Consider the following 24108-nt stretch of genomic DNA (forward strand, 5'->3'; position numbering starts at 1 on the left):
GGAGGGGGGGGAGAGGGGGAACGGAGGGGGGGGAGAGGGGGAACGGAGGGGGGGGAGAGGGGGAACGGAGGGGGGGAGAGAGGGGGAACGGAGGGGGGGGAGAGGGGGAACGGAGGAGGGGGAACGGAGGGGGGGGAGAGGGGGGAACGGAGGGGGGGGAGAGGGGGGGAACGGAGGGGGGAGAGGGGGGGAACGGAGGGGGGAGAGGGGGGAATGGAGGGGTTTTGATGGAGGGATGTGTGAGACAAGTGAGGAGATTGGGGATGGAAGGTAAGAATGGAGGATTAGAACAGGGAGGGAGGAAGAAAGAGAGGATGGGATGAGAGAAAGAGGGAAGCAGATGTTTTGAGGAAGTGGAGATGTGGGGAGAGGGTATGAGGCAGAGAGTGGAATAGGGAGAGGTGAGGCTGAGGAGCACTGATTTTACACAGGTGGTAATTAATTGGTATGGATGCATTGAATAATAATGTATGGGAATACTAAATATTTTAATTTTTAATTCTAACATGACCAAATTGGGACCTTAATCTTGTTAATAAAGAACACCAGGATTATATAATTATCAGCACCAGCAAGACCTGATTCGCCTTAGATCTGTACCTTGACTCTTTCAAGATGGTAATAGATCTGTTTGATGTGGATAAAGAAAAAGGAAGCCAGTGGTTAAGGGAAAGGATGATACGAGAATCAGTTCATCAATCAAATGTGCTTCTCTTGTTCCAACTTTTTTTTTGTTTTCTTAGATCTGTGAATTATCTATTTGGCTGGAGGAGAATCTGTTTAATATAATGTGTACATCTCGTCCAAACCTATTATGATGTATTTGCCCTTGAACTTCGAAGATCTGCTGGGACAATAAAAAGCAGGAAAAGATTCCCAATATCTGCAGTGAAATAAATGATACAAATAAAATATTGAAATGGAATGGTTGGTGCACTACAAGTTTTAAAAATAATTTATTGCATCATAAATCGTTAAAATAATTTTTAATTAAAGATTATTTAACATTATTACATATTTCGTAGTTTTATATTTAGGTTTTGTGTTTGGTATAAAAGGGTCACTGACTTTTTATTAAATACTGAGGGAATCATCAAATAACAGGAAAAAATATCTTTTTTTTCAGGAATTAATCCCAGGAACTAATTCATGTCCTGAAACATGAACTCTCTATACTTCTGACCTCAGGCCAGTGAGCTGAGGTATTAACTCTGTTTCTCTTTTCATAGCTACTGCATTGCCTGGCTATTGACATTGTAACCATTTTCTTATTTCAGTTCAGAATTCCAAAATCTACACTATCGAGGTGCAACTTTTCTCTTTCCCCAGGCTAGTTGTATTCCAAAGCCATAACAGGAAGTGTTAGTGATCTTCTCTCTTTTCTTATTGACAGGAAGCTTATTGTGAATACCTGAAGAGTATACACTTTATCACACAAGCTTTGATCGAAGACGCCCAAATAAAGGGTAAATCTATCTTATTTATACACTTTTCCTAATCTTAGATTTAAAAAAAAAAATGAAATGACAATTAATTTGAAATTCTTTTGTCAAAATCACTTGTTCAATCTCATGTGCTGAATTCAGTGTTCTCAATGTGGATTCCACTCCTTGGGGAACCAAGTGCAGATGGGGTGATTGCTCTGCAGAGCACCTGCATTCAATAGGCAGAATTGGGGCAACTCATCCATGCCAACCAAGATGGCATTCTAGGCTACTCCCACTTACCTGCATTTCATCCATATTCTTTCAAGCCTGTTGCTATTGATGCATCTATCCAAAGGTCTTTTGAACATCGAAACTATGCCATGGCAACTTGTTCCAGATATGGACCATCCTCTGAGTGGAAAAAAAAACTTGTTACTCCAGTCCTTAAATCGCTTCCCTCTCACCATAAACCTATAAGCTTGGGTTTGAGAATCGTCGACACGGTGGGTGGGGGTGGGGGGGGGACACACAAAAACTGTGAGCATTCACTTTGACCCACTGTCATCAACAAGGAGGTGCAGGATCATCAAAATCAGGACTGCCAGAATGAGAAATAGGTCTTCCTGCAGGCTGTGAGATTAATGAGCAGACTTCTGTAACCTAGCAAATCAACCCAAAATGTTTATACATATTTATTTTAAATTGAATCTAGATGCATATATGTGATTATTATATGCTGTGTGCACCATGGTCCAAACAAACAATGTCTGGTTTTATATGTACAGTCAAATGATAATAAATGAAGTTTATTCATTCCCCTCATAATTTTATGAACGCCCCCAATCTGATCACCTCTTGGCCTCCTGCACTCCAGGGCAGCCATTCTCGATGGCGGGGGTGGGGGGGGCTGCCCACAGACTGAAATCATAAAATAACTTTAATGCTTTTAATGTCATCAGTAGGAGAGAAGTATGGAAGAAACCAACTGAACTTGACTGCTTCACAGGGAAGGGGGCCCATAAACTTTGAGCAGAGTCCTCGTGAGGGATCATAGCCAAAAAACAAAGAGAATGCTCAAGGGAATAAAGACCAACAATTTCCAACCTCATCCCGGTGATATCCTTCCTACAGCTGAGTGACCAAAATTGCACACATTACTGTTCGTGCGTCCTCGCCTACACCTTGTGCAGCTGACTCTACACATTTGCTTGCGATGCCACAGTAGTGGGTTGGATAAAAAGGGGCGATGAGTCAGCCTACAGGAGGGAGATTGAAAACAACAAATTTGCACTTAACGTCGCCAAAGCCAAGTAGATAATTGTTGACCTCATGAATGCAAAACCAGGTGTGTACGATCCAGTGATAATTGGGGGATCAGAGGTGAAGAGGGTGAGCAAATAAAGTTCTTGAAAGTCACTATCTCAAAGGATCTTTCCTGGACCCAACACTAATGGTATCATGAAGAAAGGACGCCTCTTATTTCCTCAGGAGTTTGCAGAAGTTTGTTATGACATCTGAAACCCTGGCATATCTCTCAGGATGTGTCGTGGAAGATGTGCTGACTGGCTGCATCAATACCCCTGAGCATAAAGTCCTGCAAAAGGTAGTGGACACAGCCTAGGACATCACAGGCATAACCCTCATGACCATCGAGAACGCTGACAGGAAATGCTGCCATCGGAGAGCAGCGGCAATGATCAAGGATCCACATTACTCTGCACATGCTCTGAACTCGCTGCTACCATCAGGAAAGAGGTACAGGTGCCACAAGACTCCCCACCCACCAGGTTTAGGAACAGCACCTACCCCTCCACCATCGGACTCCTCACCAACAAACTCAATCAGAGACTAATTTAAGGACTTACTTTTGCACTTTATTAATTTTTTTCACTCTGTGTTGCACAGACAGCCATTTTTTTGACATTTCTTTATTTGTGCGATGAGTACAGTTTTCTTGTTGCACTACCCATAAGTAGATTGCAGGAAAAAGAATCTCAGGATTATATGTGATGTCATGTATGTACTCTGCAATCTGAATAGAATCATGAGATCATTTTTGTACTTGGTACCCAGTCAAATGAAGGAAAGTGTGGCAACCCTAAGCTTCCTGTTTCCTTTCACTTTAATACTCCATTCTGATCTCTCAATCTGCATCTCCTCCACTGTTACAAGAAGACCCATCACAAGCTCAAGGAACAGTATCTCCTGTTAGGGTACGTTGCAGCCTTCTGGGCTTGATATTAATTCTACATGTTTACATTAACTTGATTGTATCAATCCTCCATGATATTGGCTCAGCTTATTATGTTGCTTTTTTTTTTAACCCCCGACAGAGGACATCCAGTCTAACCTTGTGGGGATAACTTTCTGCTCCGCATTTTACAACCTCTTGTGTTCTTTTGCACGTCCTCCTATTCTGACCATTCACATTCAATCATCAGACTGATAACTTTGTTTCCATTTTATCCCCCTGGTTAACACTATTTTTCCCTGTAAGAGATACCAGCTATCCCACACTCCCTGTTGCACTGCCAAACCAAAGCCACCTATAAATTGGAGGAGCAACCCTAATATTCCATTTGGGCATTCTCCAACCAGATGACATTAACATTGACTACTCTGGTTTCTGTGAGACCACTCCCTGTTCTCCCTCTCCTCCCCATCCCTCTGATTCCTTTCCTCTAGTTCTCCATCCCTTTTCCTCTGCATTCAGAGAGCAGTTCCCTCCCCATCACCTGTTATTTTTCAGTGGCCTTCCATCTATATCTACAATTAACCTGTGGTCCTCCCCACAACCCCCCTCACATTTTATTCAGGCACCTGCCTGCTTTTTGCTCATACCTTGATAAAAGTGAGTTATGTACCTTTATCTTTACCACTGCGTGATTTTTCCCAATATTTTTCTGTAAACTATAATCACAGTGTTTGTAGACTTTCTTGTTTAGCTCCCTGAAGCTTAATGGGTTTCTTTAGTCTCCTTCAATGTCCTGATGAAGGTTCTTCAACCTGAAACTTTAGTTTTCAAGTTCAAGTTTATTATCATCCTATTGTGCAAGTACAACCTGATATAACAGTGTTCACTGGCTATTGGTGCAAAATGTACAGACACACAACCAGACATAATACACATACAGTCAGACAATACCTATGCAGGGCAAGTATTCATGTATACACATAAATAAATAGAGTTTCGGAAATAGACAAGTCTCAGATGGTTATTGTGAGCAGTTTCTTTGTTCTTTCAGCATTCTCACAACCCACAGGAAGAAGCTGTTTCCTGGTGATGCTGATTTTGATACTTCTGTACCTCTTTCTCAATGGGAGCAGTTGAAAGATGCTGTGTGTTGGGTGATAGGGGTCCTCAACTATTTTGCACATCCACTTCAGACAAAGATCCCAATAGATCTTGTTGATGGAGGGAGGGAGACCATTGTAATCCTCTCTGCCAACCCTGTTGATTGACTTCCAAAAGCTCCAGTAGAAGATTGGCATAATGGTGGCCAGTAGACTTGCCCACTTCAGACTTCTCAGGAAGTGCAGTCGGTGTTGTGCCTTCCTGACAAGTGAGGGGATGGTTTGGGTCCAGGATAGGTCTCATGCTCAGTGGATTCCAAGGAACTTGGCGCTCTACTCTCTCCATTTCCAAGTTATTGTGGATGTTTTGTTTCTCTCTGACCTGCGTCCAGCATTTTTTTGTTTTATTAACGTAAATTTTAAATTTACTGCAGATGAAAAGGAGCTGATAACACCCGAAGTGCAGAAAATGCTAAAGTTGGCTGATCAATGCTTAGAAAGGATTAAAACCACAGCTGGTAAACTTGGTGAGTACTTGGGCATTTTAATTGTTGTTGGGGGAATAGTTAACTTTCAGGAACAGGACAATTTTTCTTGAAGTTATATTCCCAAAGTACATATTCCAGGAAAGTAAAATGATTAATGGAGTAGATTTCATGCAGTTTTTGATAAAGTGGCATATTTTACAATGTTCAGTGTGGATTGAATGTAAATATTCCCTGAGGTATCTTTGAATTTGCAGGAGACAGATATAAGGAAGGGTAGAATACCAGAATGTGTCTTTCAAAGGCCAAAATACTTCTCAGAAGCTCATGAATTAAGAGCAGTGAATGAGGAACAGGAGAAATTCACTTTGCTCAGTCGTGCCTCGGCAATGAAGGAATTTCAACAGAAACTGTGTGTTGAAAAAGGAGATTTGCAGTGATGGAGAGGGCCAGTAAGCTGGACGGTGTGAGATTAAGGCAGAGGGGGATAGAATGTGGATAAATGGAAGTGGGAAAGAAAGTGATGAAAGCTTTTGATGATTTGAAGCAATTCCTGATGATTGGTGATGTTGGAAGAAGAAGAAAAAACAGTCATTTCACCTAGCAGAGAGCATTGCTTTGACAATTCATGCTGACGTTGTAGTGTGAAGTCAGTGAGAGGGGGTGGGAGCGTGGGCCAACTGTACAACTGAAGACAAAGTCGGAATGTGCGGCTGTAGGCAAGGAATGAGGCCTTGTCTGTGACAGATCCTGATCTGCATCCATTGTGATTGCCCTGCCACATCATCCATGGGGATCAGTGGTCTGTGAAGCCTGCGTTGCATGCCAATTGCTGTTCCAGGTCGAAAGCAGCTGCGGACAGGTGATTTGCATTCCAAAGCATGAAGTTCATGATGAACTGGACAATCTCCGTTGTGACAGAGCTGAACGTCACTCAGCTGCCGAAGTCAGTAACTCCGATGCTTGGATTCGTGCAAGCAGCAGCTCAAAGAATTCATGCATTAGTGACAGAAAGAATACACGGCCACACAAACTCCCCACGTCAGCTACCTCCTGCCCCAAATATGAAAGAGTCTTGTCATTCCCATACTAGCTTTTTCAGCTCATTCAGGACCCGTGAATGGGAGTAAGTCATCCTGCCTGCAAAGAAGAAATGCACAGATAAGAAAATAATTGTTCCAAAAATGGTTTCACCAGCTTCAGTTGTAAGGTATTTCCACAGAATATGTAATGCAGCTGTGAAACATTCACTGTAATGGCAGTAGCTTTTCAAGGGGGGTGATGTAATGGAGGAAGGAGGCAGCCTCCCGAAGCTCCTCGGTAATTATAAAAGGAAAATAAAATAATTTTACAGTAATTTGAACACATCTTTTTTGTGAAGGTGCCAAAAAAGAATAAACATTTGTCATTGGCTTTGAGTTCCCGACGGGAAGCAATTTTTCAAGGGAGAAGACCCGATTTGCAGAAAGAAGTGAAGGATTGTGGTTTGTTCTGCCTCATGTGAGACAACCCGATTCCCAGGAGGAATGATGGATTAGGGTGTAAAGACATTGGAGAAGAAGAAAAGAAGAGACTGGGCATGCGTACAGTGAAGGAGAACTGGAAGAAGCAAGAAGAAGGAGGTCTCTCTCAAAATGGCAATTTGGAGACTGATCAAAGCACAGAAAAAGAGGATGAACTGGTAAATGTTAATTCAGTGAGTCGTTTTTTTTTAAAAAAAAGGAAATATACTAATGAAGATATAATAAAAGTACTTTTATCGAAAGAACAGAATACTAATAAGAAACTGGATCATATTTTAAAAGTAGTGACCAGACTAGAAACAGAAATTGGGAGTTTAAATGAAAGAGTTACAGAAGTGGAATAAAAAATGGATGAAACTACAGAAAGGGTGGTTAAAGTGGAAAAAGAATTAAATGAATCGGCTACAGAAAAATCAAAAATATTGGAAACTTTACAAGATGTAATAATGTTTAAAATAGTGGGACTCAAAGAGGGAGTGGAAGAGGTAAATCCAATCCACTTCTTTCAAGAATGTTACCAAATGTTCTGGGAGTACAAAATGTTGGAGAAAAGGTAGAAATTGAGAAAGTATATTGATCTCCTTGTTCATGTTCAGGAATGAATTCAAAACCACGCTCTATATTAATTAGATGTACGAAATTTAATTGTGGAAAAATATTCAGAGCTGCAGCAAAAAAGGAAAGAAGGAAAACCACTGGAAGTTGAAGGTGAAAAAATGTTTTTATCCTGATAGAAGTGCTGTGCTAATATTACGTAGAAAGGAATTTAATCCACTGAGGAACATCCTTTGGGGAAAAAAAAGGATACAAATTTGTGCTGCGCCAACCAGCTAATTTGAAAATCATGATCGTCAGATGGACAAGGTGTTTTTTTGCTGACATTGAAACAGCAAAGAATTTTGTGAACAAATTACCAACTTTGAAGTAAATTGGAAGAAAATGAGAGAACTTATTTAAACCTGATTCTTTAAATCTGAATCATGATATTATTTCTTCCTGTGTATTTGTATTTGTTTAATATTAATCCTTTCTTGTTTTGCCTGGGAGTTCGGAAGACTGGCCTCCAGAATCCACTAGTTTTTCCCCATTACCTGTAAAATTGAGGTTGTGGGGGGGAGGGGGGAGATGATTTTTATATTTACACTAAAGGGAGGCTTTCTCATTTTTTTCCTTGCTTTATAATTTTTTTTCTTGCGAATTCATTTTATGGGGGGAAATGTTGATATTGCATCCTGTGTTTGAAAGAAGTGAAAATGGTTTTTGAAAGGAATGTGTCGAGATAGAAGGAAAGAGGTGAAACATGTAATAATTATAATTTTTTTTGTGTGGAATATGATAACTAAAGATTTTGAGTAATATCACAATTTTGTGTTTATTTTATATTTTTGAAATTCACACTGAGTTTTTTAAGATCTGGTAAAGGGAACAAGATCCCTTTTATTTTGATACTAGTTCTAACATTTTTTTTTCTATTTTTTGCGAAGCATTGTTAGTAGTGAGCCCTGTTTTGTGAGAAGGAGAGGTTGGGAGGGGGGTGGGGGGGGAAATGGTTGGACAGAATAGATTTGGGTTTTAAAGTTAACATGTAATATGGTTTATATAATGATATTTTACAATGGATTTTGAATATAGATGAGTGTGATTTGGAATTTATGATTATATGACTATATTGTACAATGCAAATCATACTCATATTCAAAATTCATTCTTTGATTTATATGATTATATTGTACAATGAATTTTGAATATGGATGAATGTATGACATAAAAACTTCAAAAATAAAATCTTCAAAAAAAATGACAGTAGCTTCTCTCATTTTCACCTCACAGTTAAATGGGGAAAACCTGGAGTTACTGTCATTGAAAGGGTTATCAAATGAGGAGAATTTGACAGCTCTTGGCCTGTATTCATTGGAATTCAGGAAAATGATAGGGGAACTCATGTTTAAAGACATGGGCAGAGTAGATGTAGAAAGGTTGTTTCCCATTGTGGAAGAGTCTCGGTCAAGAGGGAACAGCTTCAGGAATGAAGGGTGAAGCCCTGCTAAGAACAGAGATGCGGAGGAATTTCTTTAGCCAGAGGCTGGTAAATCTGTGGAATTTGTAGCCCCAGGCGGTTGTGGAGACTAGGTCATAAGGCAGAGATTGATAGGTTCTTGATTAGCCAGGGCATCAAAAGATATGGGGAGAAAGTCAGGAAGTGGGGCTGAGTGAGAAAATGGATCAGCTCATGATTAAATGGCAGGCAGACACAATGGGCTGAATAACCTATTTTTATGATGCCCTGATCTCTTGCTTGGCTATTGCACTCCTGGCTGATGGATGCCATTTTCAGTGTAAAACTCCTGAAAATTGTAACTGGTGACTGAGTTTTCTGATAATAATTACTGCCAAGCATTATCTCAGTTCCTAAAATTAAGACCAAGTTCAAGGCCCAGAACCAGGTCTTCTGTTTGGCCAGGATGCAGCCTGCAGGACTTAAATGTTGAATGAAAATATTTCAGGTAACTACTTTTTTGTTCCTTTTCTCACTCTTTTTATCCCAAACTCCCACCCCAATATCCTTTTATCCCTTTTCCTTCAGATGCAGCTGTAGCTTTCTGCTTCAATGTGTATCTTTTTGCTTCTTCCCTCTCTACTCATTCGTTGATAGTTCCATTGTACTTTCCACATTTTCCAGTTCTGGTGAAGAGTCGTCAGCCAGAACCATTGGCCCAGTTTCTCCCCCACCCCTCACATGCTGCCCAATCTGCAGAGTGCTTCCAGCATTTTCTGCTTTTGTTTTTTTTAATATAATCAAGAGGTAAATAAATCCTCCGGGGAACTGCTGACATGTTTTATTGCAGCTTGATGTATGCCTCACAGGTGAAGTGGAAAGTCAGCCTGCAGCAGGTCACATCGCCGAGCCCTCGTACACTCCAAGTCATCGGAGAGTGGTCTCGGATGGGGGAGGTGCTGGTACATCGCTTTTGCCTCCTGAAGTCTTCCAAAAGCTGCAAATACCAGAAACACAAATAACAAAAAGGTTAAATTCAAGATTCTATTATTGTCATGTAATAAAACTTAAAATGTGATATTACAAAAAAGTTTCCTTTAGTCTTTTAGCCTACTGTAAAGCAGACTATGATTTGCCATCTTCAAAAATTGCAGGGCACCGCTTATAGACAGAGAAAGAGAAGCAAAAGAAAGTCACTGAGTGTCTGTGGATTCACCTCCAGCACTTTCCACAGCCTCTGTAGCCACTCAGATCCAAACCTCTGATACAATCAAGAATCCTCCAACTCCCTCATCACCCTTTCGGATCCTGGTTCTGATCCCTGTGTGTTCTTCAGCCACAGAGTCCCTCACTGGTCTGCTGCTGTGGTTACCATCCCATGGGTTGTCTCCTCTGTTTCTTCTTCTCAAACAGGGGGTGGTCTTCCTGTGTTCTAGTGCCTTGTGCCAGTCCTCTGCTTCCCCAGTCTGCAGCCGTACATAGGCACCACCATCTTAGGCCCAAGCCCATGGACGCAGGATTTAAAAACCATCATCAGCTCCTTTAGCAAGCCATTTAAAGCCTCGATGGAGCCGACAGCAGTTGGACTGGGCAGTTGGGGGAGCTCTGTGTCTCTGCTCTGTGTCTCTGCTCTCTGCGGGTCGACACCATAATCCAGAATGCAAATAGCATTTCCACGCTCTTCTCATTGTTGTTATCCAAATAGAAATTGATCATAGATGGAGATTTTGCTTGCTTTGATTCCACTGGCCATGCTCCCTTGAAACATACTCTATGTCATAAAGTAGAATATAAAAATTCCCCTACTCCCACCAAGGCATGAATAATCATTCTAGCCAGGTCTGAAGCCAACATCTCACTTGTCTGAGGAATTCATCCAAATGGGCTAGAATTTCATTTTATTTCCGACTTCGAATGGTTATATATTAAAGTTTCCATTTTATTTTGGAAGATTCAATCCATGCAATGCAAAAAAGTATTGTATGAATACAGTTCAGACATCAAAGGTGAACCATGTCAAATGCACTTATTTATTGGGAATAGTACCTTTCAGAATTAAAAATGAAGATTTTCTACAGTGGCCACCCTTTTGCAATAAAGGCTATTAAACTGCCGTATTTGACTCATTCATGACCAATGAAATATCATTTAAAACTACTTCTATTTAGAGAACTTACTCCATTGGAGGAAGCTTCAAGACAGAATCAGAAGTTGAAAGCTGCTTATGAGGCACGGATGGCACGATTGAATCCGAATCAGGGTATGCAGAAAACATCACTGGTGAGGCCACATCTAATGCTGTTCCAACATTGTAGCCAAAGAATAAGTGAATCAACATAATAATATAACTATAATAATCCATGTGTGTGTGTGCGTGCGTGTGTGCGTGCACGCGCAATGAAATGTAACTATACAAAGCAGACAAGGTATGTCCAAAGAGTACACAGTAAAATCATGATTTTTCACAGATGGTCCAGTGAAACAAAAATGGAACTCAGAATTAAGCTGGCATGGAGTGCCTCACAGAAGAATGTGCTAAAAAATAATTCAGGCTTTCAAATACAGCTGAAAATAAAGTGAGATCTCCCTTCACATTTGTTGCTATTCTTATTTGGTCCAAACACAAATGAGGGAAAGAGATACAGGAGTATTAGAGCTACAACCACCAGGCTGAGAAACAGGTTCTTCTCGTGGGCAGCGAGACTGATGAACTGCTCGTATAAACCCTCCGAGACTCTACTACTGTATTTATTAAACAATAATTATTTTTATGTACGTACTGCATATTCTTTGGCTTGGCTTCGCGGACGAAGATTTATGGAGGGGGTAAAAAGTCCACGTCAGCTGCAGGCTCGTTTGTGGCTGACAAGTCCGATGCGGGACAGGCAGACACGGTTGCAGCGGAAAATTGGTTGGTTGGGGTTGGGTGTTGGGTTTTTCCTCCTTTGCCTTATATATATATATATATATATAATATATGTTTGCATATACCTACGGCTCCTAGAACGCTTCCACCAGCGTTGTCTCCGCTCCATCCTCAACATCCATTGGAGCGCTTACATCCCTAACGTCGAAGTACTCGAGATGGCAGAGGTCGACAGCATCGAGTCCACGCTGCTGAAGATCCAGCTGCGCTGGATGGGTCACGTCTCCAGAATGGAGGACCATCGCCTTCCCAAGATCATGTTATATGGCGAGCTCTCCACTGGCCACCGTGACAGAGGTGCACCAAAGAAAAGGTACAAGGACTGCCTAAAGAAATCTCTTGGTGCCTGCCACATTGACCACCGCCAGTGGGCTGATATCGCCTCAAACCGTGCATCTTGGCGCCTCACAGTTTGGCGGGCAGCAACCTCCTTTGAAGAAGACCGCAGAGCCTACCTCACTGACAAAAGGCAAAGGAGGAAAAACCCAACACCCAACCCCAACCCACCAATTTTCCCCTGCAACCGCTGCAATCGTGTCTGCCTGTCCCGCATCGGACTTGTCAGCCACAAACGAGCCTGCAGCTGACGTGGACTTTTTACCCCCTCCATAAATCTTCATCCGCGAAGCCAAGCCAAAGAAATATGTTTGCATGTTTTTACACCAAGGTCTTTTACATCAAGTTTATTATTAACATTAATTTGTACTTGTACAATTGTATGATAATAATAAACTTGAACAATTGGAGCAGCAAAACTGTTCATCATCCACCTGTACAAGTTCAACCCAATGAAACATTGTTCTTTGGTCCGCAGTGAAAAAAACATGCAAACCCTTATCCAGAAGCAACACAAATACAGACAAGCAATGCATATGTAATACGTATATTCAGATATAAATAAATAGTGGGGTCTTGGAGGGTTTACATAAGCAGTTCATTCAGTTGTTCAGCATTCTCACTGCCTGTGGGAAGTTGTTGTTTTTCAGCCTGGTGGTTCTGGCTCTGATACTCTTGTTCACATAATACTTCAAAAGATGCACTTCTCACTTCATGCATTTTGGCATGAACACTGTCATTTATGCTGGTTCCTTGTGAAGCACACTTTGCACTGAGGCATGAACAATTCTTGGCAGAATTAGGGAGGTGTAATCTGTTCCTGTTAACGTTTGTGCATGGATGAATATTGTAAGTGGCAGACCCAAGCCAGCTGTAGGTTGAAGGTAGGTATTTTTCTTGAAATTCAGTAGTTAAGAAATCTTTCAGAACCAAAGTATCATATTGCTTTATGTTGTACACAGAACTTGAGTAAACTCTGGAGATATTCATTATAGCGCTAAGATGTGCCATCAGCAATGAACAATTTGGACCTTCAGTGAATTTACGTTGGTGGTAAGATTGAATCACATTTCTTCACTGGAAAAATCTAGAATCAGAGGGTGAAACACAAAAGTCTGCACATGCTGTGATTGTAGTAAATACAATCACAGAGAAACTCAGCAGGTCTCGAGGCAGTAGGTAAGAATATTACCAATGTGAGAAAAGGCAGGCAGTGTCTGAATAAAAGAAATGGCAGGGGGAGGACTACAGAGCAACAGACGAAAGGAGATCATTGGATATGGAGTAGAAGCCAGGAGAATGGAAAGATGAGAATTGGTAGAGGGAGGGGGTGAATTTGACAGTGAGTGCAGAGATGGGTAAAGGAGACAGAGAAAATATAAAAGAGAAGGAGAGAGCTCCAGGCAAGGTGATGTTGGAGGGTGGGGGGGTGGGGGGATTGCTCAAAGAAACCAGAAAAGTCAATGTTAATGCCATCCAATTTGAGGATGCCCAGATGTAATACAAGTTATTGTTCCCTAACTTGCAGATGGTCTTAGTCTGTAAGTGTGTGAGACTGTGATCAGACATGTTGGCAACAGAATGGGATGGAGAATTGAAAGAGGTGGCCACTGTGAGATCCCCGCTATTGCAGTGGACAGAGCTGAGGTGCTCATCAAAGTGACCTTCCAGTTTGCGTCCAGTCTCTCCGATGTAGAGGAGACCACAACGGGAGCCCTGGATGCAGTAGATGACCCCTGCAGATTCACAAGTGAAGTGTTGCTTGGGAGGACTTTTTGGGCCCAAAATGGCGGTGAGGGAGGAAATGCGGGCACAAGTAGAGCATTTCCTGCGGTCACAGGGATAGGGGCCAAGAGGGTGATTGGTCGGAAGAGAGGTGGATGAGGGAATCGTAGAGGGTCCGGACATGCAGAAGGTGAAGAGGGGAGGAACAAGGAAGTTGTGTCTGGTCATGTGATCACTTAGTAGTTGGCAGAGTTTGAGATGTTGGAGGCAGAAGCTGGTAGAGGATTCTGATGGTAGGTAAAAATCTGATCTAGAATCCGAATAAGAATTTATTGTCATGAACAGTCACAAAACTTGTTGTTTGTTGCCAGCATTGCAGATGCAAATATTGCTTATAAATTATGTATTTTTAAATAAATAAATTGGTGAAAAAAAGAAGAAAACATAAGGTACTGTCTGAGGTTTATTGTCTATTGCGAAATCTGATGACCAAGGGGAAGAAGTTGATTTTGTATCATTAGGTGTTCATCTTCAGGCTCCTTCTTGATGCTAGCGGTGTGAAGAGGGCGTGGCCTGGGTGGTGAGGGTCCTTGAGGATGGAGGCTTCTTTCTTGAGACACTACCTCATGCAGATGTCCTCAATCAAGTGAAGACTGATGCCCATGATGGCACTGACTGAGTCCACAACTCTGAAGCATTTTCCTATCCTGTTCATTCACATCTCTATACCAGACAGTGATGCAACCAGTCAGAATGCTCTCCACTTGTAGAAATTTGCAGGTCTTTGGTGATGTACCAAATCTCCTCAAATCCTCACGAATCTTGCTACTGGGGAGCCTTCTTCATGATTGCATCGATGTGGAGGCCCCAGGACAGATTGTCAGAGATGTTGAGACCCAGGAATTTGAAGTTCTTAACCCTTTTCACTGCTGACCCCACTGAGGACTGGTTTGTGTTCTCTTGATTTTCCCATCCTGAAATCCACAATCAGTTCCTTAGTTTTGCACATTGAGTGCAAAGTTGTTCTTGTGGCACCTTTCCACTAGCTGATCTGTCTGACTCCTGTACACTTCTCCTTGCCTTCTGTGATTCTGCCGACAAATGTGGTGTCATCGGCAAATTTGTAGACGGCCTTTGAATTGTGCCTGGTTGCGCAGCCATGGGTGTAGAGTGTATAGAGCAGTGGGCTAAGCATGCCTCCTTGAGATGCGCCTGTGTTGATTGTCTGTGAGGATGGGATGTTGCCTCCAATTCATACTGACTCTGGTCTTCTGATGAGGAAGTCAAGAATCCATTTGGGAGCTTATTGACCTGTACTGAGGGAATGATGGTGTTGAAAGCTGAGATGTAGTCGATGAAGTGTAGTCTGATGTACTCATTGCTGATGTCTATGTGATCCAGGGCTAAATGGAAAGCCAATGAGATTGCATTTGCTCTGGAGTGATTATGGCAGTAGGTGAATTGCAGCGAGTCTGGGTCTTTGGTTAGGTACGAGTTAATTCTGACCATGACCAACCTCTCATTTCATCACAGTTGATGTGATTCCTATTGAGCAATAATCATTGAGGCAACTCACCCTGCTCTTCTTGGTTGATGCCCTTTTGAAGCAGATGGGAAACTCCGACTGCAGCAGTGAATGATTGAAAATGAAAATTCCAGCCGGTTGGTTGGCACAAATCTTTAGTACCCTGCTATGGACGTCATTAGGGCCTGATGCCTTACGATGGTTCACTCTCTTGATGGATGTTCTGACGTTGGCCTCCGAGACAGATATAACGGGGTTGTCAGTTTCTGCAGGGATTCCCAGTGGTACCTTTGAATTTTGCTTTTCCAAGTGTTCAGCTCATTGGGTAGAGAAGTATCACAGCCATTTATGATGTTTGGCTTCTCCTTGCAGGATGTCATGGCCTGCTGTAGAGGGTGAATATCTGACTGTCTATAGCTTCCTTTGGGAATTGCCTTTTTGCTGCTGAGAGAGTCTTCCTCAGGTTGTAATTGGATTTCCTGCAGAGATCTAGGTCACCAGTCTTGAAGGCCATTGACCTCACCCTCAGTAGGTTGCAATTCTTTTGATTCATCCACGGCTTCTGGCTGGGGTACTCACAGCATGTGCTCGTGGGCACATGCTCATCTTCGCAGGTCTTGAAGTCGGTGGCAGCCGTGACATGTTCATTCAAGCTTGAATAGGAGTCCACGACTCTGGTCAAGTAGGTAGACTCCCCTGATCGCGCAGGCAATGCGTTGGCCTGGTTGAAGTCCTCTACAATGATCAGGAAGGCATCATATAACCATATAACCGTTTACGGAGCGGAATCAGGCCATGTTGGCCTTTCGAGTCCGCACCGGTTCACTGATTTTGTGCGCCCTCTTCAGGCATTGGTGATTTTAAGTGTAGTGTGCTTTCTCATGACTGCTGATCACCGTGCTCAGCCCCTCCAGTGCCAGCCTGTGGTGGAATGTACCAGCGACCAGGATGATGGTCCTTGCTTAGGTCTAAACTAAAGAAAAAAATAGAAGAGTTTTATCTTAAGGATGCTTATAATTTCTGTTGGATCAAAGATGAAAGCATATTTCAATGGCATTGTAATTAGAACATGATGTCAACAGAAATGCTGTGCAACGTCCATAAAAATTCACAAAGGAATTACAAAGTTCTTTTGTGATTAATTAGCTTTTTAAGTAGCTATTTTCTTTCAATTTTAATTATCAGTACAGTCATTCAATTTTGTATCAGAGGGAAAATTATTTTATCTGCTTGAAAAATGTTTCCTTATTGTAGTCCAGTATAAAACTGGCTGTGATGTATGGCATTATTTCCTTAAAAACTGATAAAAGTACAAACTGTTTCCCGAGAAGTTAATTATTTGGTCAATTCATGAGGCTTTTGATAGGGTACAATCAAACTCTTGATAAAGCCTTCCATTCATGAATACTAAAGCTCCTCTCATATTACATTTGCTGTCAATTCTTCATCCTATAGCTGTAGTCTTGCACTAAGACACGAGCATCATATTTTAGCCGGTGCTTAATTGATGGTGACAAAGAGAATCTATAATGTAAATTAAACTTTTTATGAAGGTAAATTCAAGCAAGAACAAAGAATATGATATGAAAACACAAATGATGGAGGAACTCAGCAGGTTACACAGCATCCATTGGAGGTAAAGATATATAACTGATGTTTCAGGTCTGAGCCACAACCACAGCATCTGCAGACTTTCATATTTCCCTCTGCTTAATGATATACCTGCCAATCCTGAGACAAGATGCGATGAGAAATGCCTGAGCTACTAAATCAATATTTCCTGGTTCTTCAGCTAATGGGATCAGCTTTTCTTTGCTGCCTTTGTATGTCTATGCAAATGTTTTTCCTCACCAGAATGTTTTTATCGGTATGTTAAGTAAATGATATGTACTAACAAGAGAGGGCTACAAAACAGGTTTGCAGTTTGCCTATGGTCAGCTGTTATGGTCTGCTTGCTTTATGAAAAGCTTCTCTGAAAATCAAAATAAAGCCTAAAAGGTTTGTTCTTTGTCGTGTTGAGACAGGCAATTTGGTTTTTTTTTAACCATTTTCATTTGCCATTCTTCTTCAGCAAATGCCAGTTTGGTGAGAAGAGAACAGAAGAGAATAAGCAACAAGTTAGAGTTTGAAAGTTTGAACTTTTTGTCTTTATAAATAGATCAAATCTTAACTTGATTTGCATTTGCTACCGGCATCCCATGTTGCCGAATAAAATGCAGTTGGAGCATTTGAGAGCAGCTATCTTATCAAACGTAGAACATGACACCATAGTACAGGCCCTTCAGCCCAAGATGTTGTACTGACCTATGTAAATCTAGAATATTTTCATGATTATTCTTCAAAATATACCTGAATTCTATGGAAATTAACTAATAACTTGAAAGATTGCAGCATATTATAAAGGCCGTAATGCTCAGCAGCTGCATGGATGTATTTTGTGAATGACCTTGCGGCAAGTATGATGTGTCAGGCAGTGCCGTGAAACAATTACATTGAAAAAACTTTTGTAATGGCATTATCCTCCCATGGGGCAGAAAAGTTAATCTACATAAGAGACACTTCCAATCTGCTGTGATTGTGTCAACTGTTTTCCTATGGTAATTCAAGGCAACTCCTATAGCCCATCTGCTTCTAACACACTACTTGATAAAAGAAGGCCAGGCTAAGTAAGTTCATGATCCCTACATTGTATTTACATCAGTCATTCACATTTAATTGAAGTTTTTGAAATGTTTCTTTTAAATTTAAAAAAGCAATAATCAGGAATATTTATCAATACATTTGATACTTCTGGGGTAATTTAATTGTTTATTCATTTTTTTATTTCCTTTTTAATTTGAGAGGGTATTTGTGGTATCTGTCGTATAATTAAGATACGAACATTTAAAATTACACCATTGTTTTTCAATTTTTCGTGACCCTTTATTGAAATGTTTTTGAATTCAAATGTAAAATAGTTCGACTTTATTCTCGATTTGAATTTTGTTTTTTCATAATTTGTCCATATATAAACGGTAATTTTTTTTTTTTTTAAATTAAATTTTTTATTTTTCACACCATAAATCACAATAGCCATGATATACACTTTTTCTTTTCCACACATTTACAGTGAATTTTTCTCCCCCCCCCTCCCCCCTCCCTCCTCCCAAGCCACCCCCCCACCCCCCCCTCTCATCCATTTTAGGTATACAATCTAGGTTGCATTAATTCAGTCAGACAATGTTGTCATTCAACAAAAATACACCAGAAATTCTACTGAGTCCATTCTTTTCTTTTCTTCTCCTTCCATCAACTTAGGTAATGTTTGTTCCCGGTAGGTTTTCGCTATTGTATTTAATGTAAGGCTCCCATACTTGTTCGAATATTTCAATATTATTTCTTAAACTATATGTTATTTTTTCTAATGGAATACATTTATTCATTTCTATATACCATTGTTGTATTTTCAAATTATCTTCCAATTTCCAGGTTGACATAATACATTTTTTTGCTACGGCTAGGGCTATCTTGACAAATCTTTTTTGTGCATCTTCCAAGTCAATTCCAAATTCTTTATTTTTTATGTTACTTAGGAGAAAGATCTCTGGATTCTTTGGTATATTGTTTTCTGTTATTTTATTTAATATCTGATTGAGATCATCCCAAAATTTTTCTACTCTCTCACATGTCCAGATTGCATGAATTGTTGTTCCCCTTTCTTTTTTACATCGAAAACATCTATCAGATACTGTTGGGTCCCATTTATTTAACTTTTGCGGTGTAATGTATAGTCTGTGTAACCAATTATATTGTATCATACGCAGCCTCGTATTTATTGTATTTCTCATCGTTCCAGAACATAATTTCTCCCATGTTTCCTTCTTTATCTTTATATTTAAATCTTGTTCCCATTTTTGTTTAGTTTTACCATTTGTTTCCTCATTCTCCTTTTCTTGCAGTTTGATATACATATTTGTTATAAATCTTTTGATTAACATTGTATCTGTAATCACATATTCAAGGTTACTTCCCTCTGGTAAACTCAAATTGCTTCCTAATTTATCTTTCAAGTAGGATCTCAGTTGGTAATATGCCAGTGCTGTATCTCCAGTTATATTGTACTTATCTCTCATTTGTTCAAAGGATAAGAATCTACTTCCTGAAAAACAATTTTCTATTCTTTTAATCCCTTTTTTTTCCCATTTTCTAAAGGAAAGGTTGTCTATTGTAAAAGGGAGTAGCTTATTTTGCGTCAATATTAGTTTTGGTATTTGATAATTTATTTTATTTCTTTCTACATGAATCTTCTTCCATATATTGAGGAGATGGTGTAATACTGGAGAAGTTCTATGTTGTACCAATTTTTCGTCCCATTTATATAATATGTGTTCAGGTATCTTTTCCCCTATTTTATCTAATTCTAGTCTCGTCCAGTCTGGTTTTTCCCTTGTTTGATAAAAATCTGATAGGTACCTTAATTGTGCGGCTCTATAATAATTTTTGAAGTTTGGCAATTGTAAGCCTCCTTGTTTATACCATTCTGTTAATTTATCTAGTGCTATCCTCGGTTTCCCCCCTCTCCATAAAAATCTCCTTATTATTTTCTTTAACTCTTTGAAGAATTTTTCTGTCAGTTGTATTGGCAATGCCTGAAATAAGTATAGTATCCTTGGAAAAATGTTCATTTTAATACAGTTTATCCTTCCTATCAGTGTTAGTGATAGCTCTTTCCAATGCTCTAAATCGTCCTGTAATTTTTTCATTAGTGGATTGTAATTGAGTTTATATAATTGGCCTAGATTTTTGTTTATTTGCACACCTAGGTATCTTATTGCCTGCGTTTGCCATCTGAATGGGGATTCCTCCTTAAATTTTGAGAAATCCGCGTTATTCATAGGCATTGCTTCACTTTTATTTACGTTTATCTTGTATATAAACGGTAATTTTTAAAAAATATTTAAGATACAGTCTTTCCGGCCCATGACCCCATGCCACCCAATTAACCTATAAACCCCGTACATTTTTGGAGGTTTAAAGGATAGCAGAGCACCTGGAGGAAACCCAGGCAGACACAGGGAGGATGTACAAACTCCTTACAGACAGTGCTGGATTCAAACCCAGGTCACTGGTGCTATAACAGCATTGTGCTAACTGCTACACTAACTGTGCCGTGATAAATAAACAAGAGATTCATGACTGCTTCTTAACTGGTATGTGATCTCGCTTATCAGAAAAGTTCCCTTTTTTCTCTTTCTCGGTTCCAATGAAGGTTCCACGTATGAAATGATGTTTCCCTTACCATGGCTGCTGAATGTTTCCTGCATTTTCTCTTTCTTTCATTTTTTTCACATCTGCAGGTTTAGAAAAAATATTAAAAATGATTTCAATACTTTAGTGAGATAATGGTTTGTGCCTCTCAGATTTTCTGTTCTTAATATACTTGATTAATTCTGTAATGTTTAGAACATATTAAAAAGAAGCACACACACACTTATTGCCCTCCTTTTTGGCTCTTGAATCATTTACAGAGGATTCCTGATAATAAGAAAGATTTTTAATTCAGTTCAGTCAGATCATTATGTCATTTAAAGATTCTTATTAGTGGGTGTTATTCACTCAGTGTTTTCACATATATATAAAAAAATAGCAAACCACTTGATGCTGTTTGTTGACAGAGCAAAATCTTATTTGAATGCCACATCTTCTACTTAGTACTTTCTTCATCATTTATAGAGAAGAATACTGCAGAAATAAGTGTTGCTCATCCATCTTCATGTTTTTCTGATGAATGAAAGAGATTAAAAGTATTCTTTCAGGTGCAGTAAGATTAATGATAACGCAGTTGCTTGTGACTGTGCCTCTATTAGTAATTGTCTTCTTTACGTAGATCACGTTGTATAAATCTAGCATTTTGAGATTTTTCTGAAATTTCAATTCCTGACTCAATGATGTAACTGGGTCGTTGGATGTCTGAACAAAACCAGCAGAGCATTTTGAACTCTGGTTACTGCTAGATGTCTGTATAAATTAATCTGTTGGATTTTGTTTGTAGATTGTTTGAGGTATTATATAAAATGAGGAATGGAAAACTGAAAGTTGAATCGAGGAACCTTCAGAGATCCTGGATTCCATTGAAGGATATTGGGGGGGTGGGAGGGGAGAATTTAGGTTGTCTTTCAGGGCAAGGAAACCCCTAAAGAGTGTGACAAAACAGTTCAGAGACTGTGATGTAGATTGAAACATTGCAATGAGCTGCAGATATCTGGAGATTTTTTTACTTTGTTACGAGCCCAGAGGACCCCAAAACCCAGCAGCAATAGATATTCACCAAGACAAGTGGTTACTTAAACAAAAGTTGCTTTTAATTATCTTTAAACATGAAAACAGGATAAAATTTTAACTTATTACTATTAACTTGCCTAACTTAACCCCCTTCTAATTCTAAGCGCACGTGTATGTAATGCGTATGTAAGTTGAGAAAAGTTCTTTAATTCATAGTCCAATCTCATTTCTCACTACTCCAAGTTCACCAGTATTAGGCAATTCTTATACTGTGCACAGAATTTAATATTTTTGAAGCTCACCAGGCTTGGGTGCTTGAAAGGTAAATGGTTATAGCTCAGGAAGGTTCTTGTCGATTTTCAGAGAGATTTGTTGTTCGCTGGACACAAACTGATTCCTTTTAATCAGCCATGTCACAGTCTTAGCGAAGAAACTTGCCCCATCAGGGTTTTCCAGATGATAACCTCTTTCTTTCAGGTCACCACAGAGTTCCTTTTTGTTTCTCTCATTTCAAGTGAAACATTAAGCAGCCAGTCCTCTCCTCTTATATGGATCACAAGGGCTTTAAACTAAGAACTCACAACCCATCTTCAAAATGGGGTTTTTCTGCAACTCTCTCTCTCTCTCTCTCTCTCTCTCTCTCTCTCGTTCACTCTCTCTGCTTGCAAAACCACCTGATCCTCTTAGAACAGAAAACTGCACTCAGACAGCCTCTGGCTCTGGACCTAATCCTCCAAGTTCTTTCATCTGTTGCTTTTCAAAACAACAATCCATTAGTGAAGTCCCTTGGCCATTCCCCAAAGCTTTTGCAAAGGCACTCGGAGCCGTCCTGTCTGGCTTGAGCAGAGCTCCAGTATTTTAAATGAGATTTGTTTTGAAGTGTTTGTATGTGACTTGCACTAAAAACACCTGACACAATTTATCTCCTTTAAAGCATATCTATTTACAATACAAAATACAACATAATCTGTCACAAATTATTGTAAAAATAATGAAATATTAGAAAAGAATTTGGTTGAATTGAGTTGCTTAGTGTCACGTGCACTGAGATGTAGTGAAAAGCTTTGTTTTACATGGTTTCAGGGCAAGTCAACTAGTACTCGTGTAGAGCAGGTAGTTCAATAATAAAACAAAAATATATATAGACCAGCCAATTTCAATCTTTTGGCTCTGCTCCCCCACCACATTCTTTTGACTTTTTGAAATGTGTTCATCTTATAAAATCCTGTCTGGCTTGTAATAAGCTTGCACAAAATATTCTGTACAGAAATATTTACTGCACTTTGCCCAGCTTCAGATTATTCAATACATGATATGAAATTAACACCAAATATTTTCCTCACTAAATATTAAATTCAATAGATATTTTTAGTTCATTGTACGTTAGTCTCACATGGTTTTTAGGTGAGATTTAAAATAACAATCAAGCCAATTTTTCTGTCACACAATTCTTGCAAGTGGATTTCTGACTTTTGAAATGTCCAAACTGAAATCAAAATAAGGAAATAAAATAGTTTTAGAATTTGAGAAGTGATTTGAATATCAAGTTACGAGACCTTTTGAGAAAAATACTTTATTTTCAAATTTGGATATTAATAAAAGTAAAAAGAAACTGAAAGTCCTAATCAAAGCAAGGTAAGATAGACAGAGGTTGGAGATATTGTGGATAGAGTAGAAGGTTACAATAGGATATGGACTGGATGCCGAGTTGGGCAGAAAAGTGGCAGATGAGGTCCATTCTGGATAAGTGTGAAGTGATGCATTTTGGAAGGTCAAACTTGAAGGCAGAGTACATGGAATGACAGGATTCTTAACATTGTGGAAGAACAGAGGGACCTTGGCGTCCAATTCCAAAGATCTCTCAAGGTTTCTGCCCAGGTTGATGGGGTGGTTAATGGGGCTTATGGTATTCTGGTATTCATTAGTCGGAGGATTGAGTTCAAGAGTTGAGAGGTATTGTTGCAGCTCTATAAAACTCTGGTTAGACCACACTTAGAATATTGTGTTCAGTTCTGGTTGCCTCATTGCAGGAAGGATGTAGAAGCTATGGAGATGGTGCAGAGGAGATTTACCAGGATGTTGCATGGATTGGAGAACTTATGAGGCAAGGAGAGCAGAGCAAGGGTTTTTCTCATTGGAATGAAGAAGGATGTGAGATGACTTAATCAAGGTTTACAAGAGTATGAGAGGTATAGAGAGAGAGCCAGTACCTTTTTTCTCAGGGCAGGAATAGTAAGCACCAGAGAGCATCTGTACAAAGAGAGGGGAGTTAAGTTTAGATGACAGGGATAAGTTTTTTTTTATACAGAGGATATGGAATGCATTGCCATGAGTGGTGGTGGTGGTGGAGACTGGTACAATAGGGACATTTAAAAGATCAGACAGGCACATTAATGAAAGGAATATAGAAGGTTATGGGTGTGAGGTAGGGAAGGTTTCATTTTTTAAGGTTTAGATATGTTGACGCAATATGAGCTGAAGGACATGTACTGTGCTGTAATGTTCTGTGTTCTTTTGAGTGCAGTTGCCTCATGATGCCATCAAGGATACAATTACAGTTCACTTTGTTTGAATAACAAATTGTAAATACCTTTTTCATCATTTCCTGCC

At 39.8% G+C, this 24108-nt stretch overlaps 1 protein-coding gene across 5 annotated transcripts in view; it reads left to right on the forward strand.

Moving 5' to 3' along the window:
* Positions 1 to 24108, forward strand: part of vps9d1 (VPS9 domain containing 1) — a 68401-nt gene that overhangs the window by 3754 nt on the left and 40539 nt on the right. For all 5 annotated transcript variants that reach the window (XR_011345743.1, XR_011345744.1, XM_069901317.1 and 2 more), the window contains exons 2-5: positions 1394 to 1466; positions 5156 to 5248; positions 9595 to 9754; positions 10894 to 11005. Coding sequence is in view for 3 of the 5 variants with exons in the window: in XM_069901317.1 (XP_069757418.1) it covers positions 1394 to 1466; positions 5156 to 5248; positions 9595 to 9754; positions 10894 to 11005 (438 nt within the window). In the remaining 2 variants the exon portion in view is untranslated. The remainder of the gene's footprint in view (positions 1 to 1393; positions 1467 to 5155; positions 5249 to 9594; positions 9755 to 10893; positions 11006 to 24108) is intronic.

The sequence above is a fragment of the Narcine bancroftii genome, chromosome 10 (genome assembly GCF_036971445.1).
Source record: "Narcine bancroftii isolate sNarBan1 chromosome 10, sNarBan1.hap1, whole genome shotgun sequence".
Taxonomy (NCBI): Eukaryota; Metazoa; Chordata; class Chondrichthyes; order Torpediniformes; family Narcinidae; genus Narcine; species Narcine bancroftii.